The sequence below is a fragment of the Chroicocephalus ridibundus genome, chromosome Z (assembly GCF_963924245.1).
Source record: "Chroicocephalus ridibundus chromosome Z, bChrRid1.1, whole genome shotgun sequence".
In the NCBI taxonomy this organism is placed as follows: domain Eukaryota; kingdom Metazoa; phylum Chordata; class Aves; order Charadriiformes; family Laridae; genus Chroicocephalus; species Chroicocephalus ridibundus.
The window spans coordinates 66,967,982-66,979,239 of NC_086316.1; the positions used below are offsets into that span (position 1 = coordinate 66,967,982).

Here is an 11,258-nt window from a genome sequence, read left to right on the forward strand (position 1 = left end):
TCTTTCAGCATAACTTTAGTTCCAAAGATCAGATGTACCCAGAAGGCAGCTTTACAGATGTAAGCGTCGTAGAAATAGAAGCTGATGACAAGAAGTCTTTTTCAGAACAAGATCTAAAACCCTTTGACTTGCTTAAAAAGGAAAAAAGTACTTCAGAAGGACACAGCAGTGGTATTGGAGGATCCTCATGCATGTCTTCTCCTAGGCAAAGCGTCTCTGACAGCGATGAAGGTGAAACTACACAAAACACTTCAAGCACTGTACAGTATTCAACTGTAGTGCTTAATGGCTACAGAGACCAAACACCTGTACAAGTCTTTTCAAGGTCTGAGTCGACTCAGCCACTGCTAGATTCAGAAGAGAGATCAGAAGATCACTCTGGGGGGGGTGACGGTACATCACAGAGGCAACAGTATTTCAAACAAAATGGTGGTCAGGATGAAACCAACACAGACAGGCCATGCTTTGAAAGAACAAAGCAAATTACTCCAACTAACGAGGGGGATCTTGTGGGATTTGCACAACTGCAGATCTCAGGTCAGAGTTCGCAGCTGCTGGGCCTTGGGCTAGAAAAAAATACCCAGGAAGCTGCTCTGCCAGATGTTTTACAGGCAAGTATCGAAGGACAAACTGTGAGACCTGGAACAGTGGAAGGAAATCCACCATCAGCTGATGAAATGCCAAAAAGTTACCTCCCACAGACTGTGAGACAAGGAGGCTATATGCCTCAGTGAGAGAAGAGACTGGCTCTGTTTAGGCCTTCATTAGTGCCTGTTCACACTTTCTCCTGTGTTTCCAATAAATTAAGCTAGGAATTTTTATCTGAATCCAGCTAGAAATATTGAAATTAAGTGAAGAGCAATTTGACAAAGTACAAGGACCATGTTTTTGTGGAAAATTTGCAGTCCAGACCTACTGGAGACTCACCTTTATGCACTACACAAAATCTTGTGTCTGGATAGCTGAACAAGCCTTTGTGCTACCTTGGATTTTTTGTGTATTGTCATATCAGATCTACACGTGATTGAAAATGGCAAGTTTCAGTTAATCACAACAGCCAATAGACCTCCCAGAAGAAACACTTCAATTTGTGGCAGTGTACAAGCCTAAAAAGCCAGCTTTAGTTGCTTGGAGCATCTTTGTGCAGAAGACTGAAGCATAGTATTCTAAAGTGGACGAATACTTGGGTCATACACTTTCCCGTAGCTTGATTGACTTTCTGAATTTTGACTTGGCCCAGTGTCTCAGTTTCCAGTTCACCAGACCTGCAAATCATGTTCGTCCACATTTAAAAATTATAAAAATTAAATAGAACTTGCTATGGTGTGCAAATAAGAAAACACCATGATTGCTTGACTCTGAATGCTACTATATTAATTGATATTCTGCCTATGTTTAGGTATGCGTGCACATGAACTATATAATAATTTGGCCTAAAAATGTGCCTTGCAAATTGACGCACAGCAATTCAATCTCACGTTCAAAAGTTTAAAAATCCAGAAGAAAACACAGATTAACAGTTACATAAAGGTTTTGTATCCAAATCACTGTCTGATTATGTCATACCTCTCTGATCATATAAATTGCCTTTGTTTAAGCTGTATACAGCTTGAGAGGCAAGTAACGAGCTCTAAGTTTTTACCATTTTTCTAACTGCTCAGGAGAAAGGGAATATGACCTTCTTCCTGATTGCCTACAACAATTAGTGTGCTGTAACCTCACCACTAATGCTGCAGGACTTCCTTGAAACTGAAAGCAGCAAAATAGCAAAGCATTGAAGTCACTGAAGCTTTTGGAAGAAAAAAAAAAAACCTACACCCTGAATTTGAACATTACTGGTAGTATGTATCTATTAGCAATCATGAGCCACAAATAATGTGTCGTTTTTAAAATTCATTACTTTTTTGTAGTGTCTCGCTTTTCCCCTGTTTATACAGTTGGCCTTTCATTTCTTGGAGACTGTCTCTACCAGGGTTTAAAGAAAAGTGAAGTTAAATTAAAATAAACCCCTTCTCCAATGATAACTAGAAGTTTTATGGCACTCTTGGAGATTATTTTTTTTAACCTCAATTTAGCCTAGTCAGCTTTCTAATCTGACACTACTAAAGCCTCAGTTCAAAACACTAAATGCTGTGTGGTGAGAATAAAACAAGTGTTTTATTTCTCCTTCAGCAAAAGAACTATGTATTTTAAACTACCTGAAATCTTTTGTGCTGTCACCTCTGGTGCTGCTGTTCTGCAAAGCACTTACTAAAGGCCCTGGAAGGGGCAGGTGTCAGTATCATTTCAACTTCCCTTGTCCTTCTCTGCCAGCTTGCATGGAAGGACAGGTACGCATATAAGTGTTCACGCATGTCTTCTGCTTTTGTTACAAAGAAATTCAATGCTAGAGTAAATTCATAAGATGACCTCTTGAAGTCTGGACTATTCGAACAGATAAAGAATGCAGAATCTTTAATAACATTTCAGTATTCCACAGGTCCTTTCTCCCATTTTTTTTTGTATCTGGGCACTTTTTTAAACTAAACGGCTGTGTTACAGCTTACTATAACTACACCTTTGTTCAGCCAGTCCCTTTCCTTTTCTCCCCACGCCACTTCAGCACCTTCAAACTCCCTTCCAGAGGCCGAGGGCATAATGAAGACTATGCTGTCACAAGACAGGAGAGAATCTCTTTCGTTTTTTCAGAGGTTGAGCATTACTTTGTCAGAACACGTTTCTTTTGGAAAATAATAGCTGTTACTTCACTGGGGGATGGGCCATCTTCTCTATGCAAACTTCATAGTGACTGTAGAAACAGCAAGTAAAAGGGAAAGTCTCCGTTGAGCAATGTGTGTGCTTACTAGAACTGCCCTGCAGCCACGTGCACCTAATCCACCTCCTGCTCATCCCTGAAATATTGTGGGCCACAACCTGGCTACTTAGTCTGAAAATTGCTTCAGAGGCATGGATTTTTGCAAAAACATGCTGATGGTGTTGTCTTTTTTTTTTTCCCAATTGTTTTTTGTGATCCAGTGATGCTAACTTCTGATAGCATATATTGTATTGAGGGACAACTTCATTTGTTCCTGAAGTTGCGATTTGCCTGTCTATTGTGGAAAAGGAAGGCATTTTGTTCTCAGTTGCTGTTAATCATGGACCATTTCCAACGTTAAACAAACAGCATCAAGAGATGCTCCTTTTTAAAGGTCTGTGCTAACAAGAGTTCTGGCCTGTCACTTCTGGCATCCATCTTTCTTTGATGTTTATGGGCCAGTGGTAATAAACTGACAGCACTGTACAGGAGTGTTTCCTAGAGAGCATTCTGTCAGTCTGGCAGTTATATTCTATCTTCAGGCTTGTGCGTTTATCTAGGGCTAAAATACTGAAGACTAAGCAGGAGATACTGGAGGGTTATAAATTACAGGTTTACAGCTTGTTTGTAAGCCTATGTGCCAAATACTATATCATGCAGTGTTCAGGGTTTGGCTTGATTTTATTCTTTGGATCATAACAATCTAATTGTATCAAACAGTTGCGTGCATGTTTTTAGAGTGTCTGTAATGTAATTATAGGCAACCAACTGAAATTCTCTGAACTTGGCCCTAGCATAGTAATTAAAGAAAAAGCTTCCCACCCCTCTCCCCAATAACGATGGTGCACTTTACAAAATAAAAGTATTATTAAAATAAAATCACACTTCAGTATTGACACTTTCATGTCCATCTTAATTACCTGGACTGGAATTTTTCAAGTAGGGGTGGGAGAATAGTTGTAAAGACCTTGTTAATTTGGTGGCAGAAAGGGAGGCTAGTAGAAATACAAAGTATTTTTCCTGCATTAGCATGTTTGAAACATCTCTTAAGTGCAGGCTGGCTGACTGCTCCTCTGTTTAGAAGAAAAGTAAATATATTTATCTCTGTAGATCTGTTGCAGTGGTCCTGTAAGAACAGGATGCTGTTGGTTTTTTTTTCCTGAGGTGTGTTGGCTTGCTTTCAGGGCAGTTAGTCTGGGAATATCCTCCCCACTGTAGTGAAATCCTTGGGGTTACACTTCATACGCCCTACTGTAGTGTGAACTAAACTGCCTGTTAAGGCTTAACCTGGCAGCACAAAGCACAGCAGGGCAAAAATTTTTCCAGACTTCATTCTGGAGTGCTTGTGACAAGCATGTGCCTGTCTGTGCTACAGTAGCCTAGCAAAATGCTAATTATCAGGACTGGAAAAACTTGGCCCTGGGAGGAGGGGGCAGTTTTAGCATGCGAGGGCTGAGTCCAGTTCTTGGGCACGGGAGAAGCCCCATGGCCTGGGGTGGGATTTGCAGCTTCAGCTTGGACTGTAAACCATGGGCACCACCAGATAGTTAAAACTTGCATTAGTGTGCCCAATATGTGGGAATCGCCACGCTGATTTAACTTCAGTAATTGAACTTGTTTAATTAGTACCAGGTCTTGAATATCCAAGACCCACATCAATGTACGCTGCCATGGTATTGACTTCACACTGGGATCTGAAACTCCAAAGACTCTCATATTGTTAATAGTCAGCCCTGCTCCAGGACATACACATTTTAAATTGTAATTTATGTGCATTAAATGGGACTAAATATACTAGTTTACTTTCCCTGAGACAATTGTAATTAATTGTTATTTGGATACATTCCTTTAACTACGTTAAAAAGTTCTCCTGGCTGATGGATTGTAAAACTTCATTAATCCCCTGTAACCTGTTGTCTGTTTGCTAGGATGGATACATACAGTCATTTTAAATTCCAAGAGTTGCATTTAATGTTATTTGGAAGCAGTTGATAACAAAAGTGTTGAGTGTCATGAAACAGCCATTTGGGAATTACAACCAACCCCCCAGTCTTCAGCTTAGCTCTTGATCCAGAAAATTGCAGTAAAATGGAGGTATAAGTGCAAAAGTCTAGAGAAGGGTCAAATTAAGTATTTTGCTTTGGAATCAAATTCCTATTTCTCTTCCTTAAAAGGGAAAGGATCGGTTAAAAAAAAAAAAAAGCTAAAAAGCGTATGTGTGTTTGCTTTCACTGCTGTTTCCTTTGTAGTACTTGTGCAATCTGAGCCATTCCTGGAAATGAAAACAGTGCTGACTTAATGCACAAGGATGCATTTTGAGGCCACAAGATTTGGTACAAACAAATTTAAAATTAATGGCTAAAGGCTAGATCGCAACAATTGTCCACTTCCCCACTTCCCCCCCCCCACCTTAATTTTAGTGCAGAGAGAGGGTGGGCAGTATGTGCCTCCCAGAATGCAACCTTAGCCAGTACTTGTGCTTATTTGCAACCTTGAAGGGGATATATGCAATAAAGTCATCGATACTCTGCAGAAGCACACTTCTGTAACAATAGGTGAAAAACACATAATGGCACAACAGTCCGCACTCGGCAGGAAAGTTCCGCGTCCTCCTGCTCAGGCTGAAGCGTCTCCTGCACCCAGCACCGGCCCTTCTTCTCCGGTGAATGCAGGCATGGTGGACGAGCATTCTCTGCAACAGCCATCGCTCTTCTTCATATCAAAGCACATTCGTTAGTGGATCCAGTCAACTTGCCGTGTTTTTTTTTAACACACCAGTCTTGTTTACAGTGTCACGTATGGCCTGACACTTTGATACAGCCGTGGATTGCCTAGTAACCAAGTGCTTTTATTTGAGGTTAAGGTCACTGAATGTTGCTGTGTGCAGATACATGCGTCTAGCTTAGCGGAGGCATGGGACATGGGGATAAACATACTAACAAGGAAAGTGCCTTGATGCTGGATTGGATGGCTAGTGAATGTAAACATTAAGTAAAAATTTTACTATGTACTTAAAAGTTATGTATCGCTGATTAACCTACTGGTAATTTGAATGCCAGCTTTAAAGGGCTTGCATACTCTGGCCAGAGGTTAAACTTGTAAATTGCTGCATAAGCTGTCTATACCTGGAAATGTGTTTTAATACCAGTACACTATTTTCATTCTTTTGCAAGCTGCATGTTTATTGTCATATAAACTCTGCTTTCTACAATTTACTTTATGGTCAGTGTTGAATGTCTTCTTCTTTGTTACCCAACTGAGCCTGAATGTTGCATTTGTCTAGTACATAATATAACAAAACAAAACAAAATTCCATACTTAACCTTGTGTGCTGGAGTTGGTGTTTTGTAAGGCTGACTGAAGTAGTAACCACAGAGGGAAAAGAGTCTGGGCACTACCTAATAGGCCAGAAGCAGAGAGATGTTCCCAAGGAGAGACAGGTGTACCAGGACAAAAGGCTACCTATCTGGGTGCACTGGGGCCAGTTCAGCAGCAGCTGGGTGCTCTTTAGCCCCCGCTTTGTAATTACTCCCATAAATAGGTGTTGGCTGCAACTGGCTGCCCTTGATGGTGGGACAGGTCACTGTGCCAGGGCCCTGGCGCGGTTCCAGCTGTCGGACACGGTGTGTGTGTTCTGTGCCTGGGGTCTCGCCAGGGAAGGGGTGGCCATGTCTGCCTGCGGCTCCATATGCTGAAGGGATAAGCCGGCGCTCTCAGCAGACTTGTCCGTGTCTGTTGAAAATGGGAAGAAGAGTGTCCAAAAATCCAGTTCTAAGGAACAGCATGGGAGTGAGGAGTGGGGTATAATGCTGCCTACTCACACTGATTTCCAAGGAGTCACAGACTCGGCTGTGTCTGATACTGCCCTCGGTCTCACCTGGGTTTGGTTCTCTTGTTTCTAATGGGTGGAGGACCCTCACCGGCCTTTAGTGAACTTAACATCTCTGTTAAAAAAGCACAGTTGGATCTTCAAAGGATGGTCATATCCACAAAAGGCTTCAGGGGTGGCACCTGAGGAAGGACAGCTTCCCCTTCCTGGCTGAAGTTCTGGTTTGTGTAGGCAGACTCAGGTAAAACTGAGTGAGGCTGGGCGGGGAACTGGGGGGTGAGGGGTCACCTCCAGCACCAAAAATCGTTTCTGTCACTGCCACAGAAGAGCCATCCCAGACACCTTATGCAACTTAACACTTTGGTCTTAAATTGGGTGCAAACACAACATTAGACTCCTTTTCCAAAATGTTAGTTCACTGCATGGTAGTTCGCTGGCCACTGTTTTGCATAAGGCCCCTGAAGTTTCTACAGGAGCGTGGTTTTTTTGCGCGTCCTCCTCGGCTGAGCCTGTAGCTGCTGAGCATCAGCACTGTTGGGCTTCATAACCACAGGGCAAAGCGGATGCAGAAGAGGTGGCAGCAGCTTCATCTCCACAGCCTGCCTCTGTGCTGACAGAGCAAGGTTGCTTCCTGTAACTGTTAAACAAAGGAAATAAGGCTGGGCAGTAAATCTTGGGAATGCCCCACTTCCCACAGGAAGCGCATACTTGCACAGTGTACACATCAGCGCTCCAGAAGCTGACAGGTTCCTGGGAACAGCTCTCCGTCCCCAGGGCCGGGCGCCAGCAGAGCCCGCAGAGGAGCCAGGGGATGTGCCTGCCCGTCTGCCGGCCCTGGGGCAGCCCTGGGTTGTCCAGCCAGGACGGGCATGGGGCAGCAACACAGCACAGCAGCCTCAGAGCAGCAGAGAGGTGCCCAGGAGCCCTGACAGCCCTGCGCATCTCAGGGCCATGTGTTTGGAGGGATGCTGCGGGGTTACAGCTTCGTTTTGACCACCAATAATCACAGTAACATCGAACCTCTCTGCAAAAGCATCTTACATGTGTTTTCCAGGCATGTGTGCTGCTCATGGTAGAGCAATCCAGTGCCTCCGTCTTCCCAGCAGTCTCCCAACTACCATGAAATAACTGGAGAGCCAAAATAACCCTCCCACCTGCTACAAATAGCCAGGAAATGCCTGTCTCAGCCAGGGAGGCGCTGAGCACAAAGGACCCAACGGGGAGGTACAGGACGGAATTCAGAGGGAGCAGCCTGACTCCAGGGTCGCCAGTAAAATGGAAACAGGTTTTCCTCTTACAGTAAAATGCAAATCACACTGCGGGCTTGGGCCAGCAACAGGTTTCAGTGAGGGGGACAGCTCTGCCGCAGCCATCCAGCTGGTCCTCTGCCCGTTATCCTGAGTGTACAATATCATGCAGCAGCTTCTGGGGCACCAAAAATCCCAAATAAATCTCCCCAGAAAATGCTCTTCAGGCATGGAGCACTCATTACCTCCAGGATCCAGCCAAGCAGCAGACACGTGCCAGCAAAGCAACTGGAACCAGTTAGGGAGCAAACTGGGGCTGGGGCTGTGGGCGGGAGCCCGGGCATCACCTGGGGACCCAGTGCTCTCAGCAACACATCACGGCCCCACTCCTGGCCTTCACCATGCCTTTCTGGGAGGTCCTGGGCAGTCCAGCCCGTCCCCAGCCCCCCAGGGCCTGCTCAGCCCACGGGGGCCATGCCAGGAGATGGCAGCAGCCTGTTGCCATTAGCAGCCGGGCAGGCTGACTGCTCCTGCCCCAGCTCCTACCCGCAGCCAAATTACTCATGTTTGCAGATTTTTTTAATATTTCTTTTCTGAAGATTTAGCAAGTCCCCTCAGTGTCTCTCCTGACTCTCCCTTTGCCAGCAAAAGCTCTGACCCTTGTTTCAGGCTTCCATCACCTGGCATCACCAGTGGGACATTGGATCCAGACCCGTGGGCAGGCTCAGCGCCCGGGTGCTGCCAGGCAGGTCGCCATCCCAGTGCCCTCTGGCACACGGTCCCATCAGCCGGGGACGCACCGTAGCTGGTCCGCATGCAACAGGCCCAGATGGCTGGCTCCTTGTCCCTGCAGGCTGACTAACAGGCCGGGATTTGCTAATAAGAAGCCTGTTCTCATGCATTGCTACGGCCTGAGTCACTGCGCTGCACCATCCAGATAAGTAACCAGCACTGCCCCTCGTTTGTTGCCAACACACGTTCCCATGCACTCTGGGAACAAGCATGGGTTTCTTGAAGACCGTTTCTGGACCAGACCTGTGGCAGCAAAACTCTTCCCGCTTGAACGGATGCAGCTTTTCTCACTGTTTGAGGAGATTCAGCATTGGAGAAAGAACCTACATGGCTGCATGTGCATCAAAGAGCCACGGGGCCCACCCCCATTCCCAGAGCCTCTCTCCATCACCACTGCAGAACTTGGTTATGGACAAGGCAAGGGTGCTATTTTGATGCTAAGATAAATTTTCCTAGATGGGGCTACTGTAATAACCTTTAAAACAAGCTGACTGCCATTTATCATGGATTATGTGACGCTTGCCCTGTGTGGAGTCAGAGACACCTCAGGAGGCTCCCTCCTTCCGTCCTCACCTTCCTCTCCCGCGCTTGCTGATAGCCCCAGGACAAAAGCAGGTGCCTCCAGCATCTGCTCTGGACACAGCTCTTTCAGCAAATCCCTATTATGCTCCATTTGCTGCATGCATTGGATATGCATCTGTTTGCTGGGTATCTTGCTTGTTTAAGTGAAACTAGTAACACTCCTGTGTCAGAGATCCTCGTCATTTTACTGATCAATATAAATTAATGCCATTTAGATAAATAATGCATAAATACACATCTGTAAATAAAGCAAACTAAATCATTGCTTAAGTATGAAAAACAAGGGAACTTGTATCAGCCCTTAAAATTAGCCTGGATACAATGCAGGAAAAAGGTCGGACTGTCAGAGGGCAACAGTTGGAGTAATTTCAATTATAATGTCAACATAGAAACACCAAAAATAAACAAACACTGCCAGAGCACAAACTCCTTTAAAGGCAATGAAACTGAGACTCATTCACAAAAGCTCAAGTAAACAGTGATACCTCACGTAACTGTGGAGAGAGAAACTCAAGCGAGCCGGCCCTATCGTTAAAGAAAAAAATCAGTCCTTACGAGACCAAACCTCAGCGGTGGGAGCAGAAAAGCCACAAGCTGGAGACAAGGCATCCAAGAATTTACCTGAGGACATGGCAACAAAAGCAGGGCACCACCAAGGAAGCAGGGATCTTCCCTGCATACCTAAACTCCTCTCCCACATTAGATGCAGCATTGCCAGCTCACTTTCACTGAGAAATGAGCCACCCCGCTTCTACCTTAAACTCAGGTCAGGAACCTGAGTCACGTCTACAGACTAGCAGATGAACTAGTAAATAAAAGGCTTAGGTAAATTTGGTGCAACTTGTTTGGTAGTTTTGCATTGAGAGAGTCACACGAACACATGGCACAAGGAACTTACATGTCCCTAGGGACGTGGGTCTGGGGAAGGGGGAATGTCCACAGGGAGGGTGCAGAGGGCAGTGGGAAAGGATGGGGTCACCTCTATTTGAGGCCAAGCGTCTCCTCTCTCTCGCAGCCCAGCGTATCAGGAGATGTGGCACATAGTTTATATCCAGGATCGTCCTTTGCTTTGTAAAGGCAGCACTTACAGACACAGAACCTTCCCTGTTCACTGGAAGAAAGGTGAAAATTAGCAAAATCTAAACTCCTGTCTGTCCATTTTCACCCAAAATCACTCAGTGCCCCCCTGCTTCCTTCCTCTTGCAGCTCAGACGGCGTGAAACCTTGTTAGCCTCATAAACTGCAGATACCACTCATCAGCAGTCTAAAAGCTATTAAGCCCTTCAGAAAGGAAAAGCAAAAGCCAGAAGAGCAAAGCAGTCCCTAAAGACAAGCAAAACCCACGGCCTATTTGTGAGTCAAGCTATAAAACTGAAAAAAAAAATCACTGCAGATGAAAGCAAATGCAGGGAGGGTGTTTCAAGGAGCTGTAAACTCACAGGAGAAAGAAGCAGACAGCAAAGGCAGCAAGCCATGAAGGCAGCTGGGTATAAGCGTCTCTGGGCAGTATGCTGCTTATGAAAAAGCTTTACATTAAAAGCAAAGACGCTGTCACCCACTGCTTAATTCTTCCTGTATTCAGAGGAGTTTTAAACACATTTTGTAAATGAAAATGTCTGTAGTTCATAAACTAGTAATGCTAGCATAAATTCCTACTTCTAAAAGGGAAGAAAAAAAAAACAGCAAACAAATACAAAAAGGAAACAAAATCTAAACCACCTCCCAGCTCAACCCCCCCGCCCCCACCCCTTCAGATAACTGCTTGGGTTAAAGACAGTAACAGAAATACAACCTAGAAGCCATGCCCAGTCTTAGCAGACACTATGAGAAGATTCACTATGAGAAGTGTGCTGTGCTCATTTGGTAGAATTAAGGATAAGACAAAATTTCTTGCATTGTCTTGCGTTAGCACATAATTTGCCATAGTATAATTTTAGAGAGCCTTTCAAGCTCTTTTTTTTTTTTTTCAGAATAAAGTGTTGGTTTTAGTTCAGTGATGTTCTAAGTGGGCATC

General features: G+C 44.8%; 1 protein-coding gene across 2 annotated transcripts in view; it reads left to right on the forward strand.

Moving 5' to 3' along the window:
* Positions 1–6,104, forward strand: part of IL6ST (interleukin 6 cytokine family signal transducer) — a 36,593-nt gene extending 30,489 nt beyond the window's left edge. For both annotated transcript variants that reach the window (XM_063319528.1, XM_063319527.1), the window contains exon 16: positions 9–6,104. In XM_063319528.1, the coding sequence (XP_063175598.1) occupies positions 9–734 (726 nt within the window). In that variant the 3' untranslated portion in view covers positions 735–6,104. The remainder of the gene's footprint in view (positions 1–8) is intronic.
* The last annotated feature ends 5,154 nt before the right edge of the window (positions 6,105–11,258 follow it).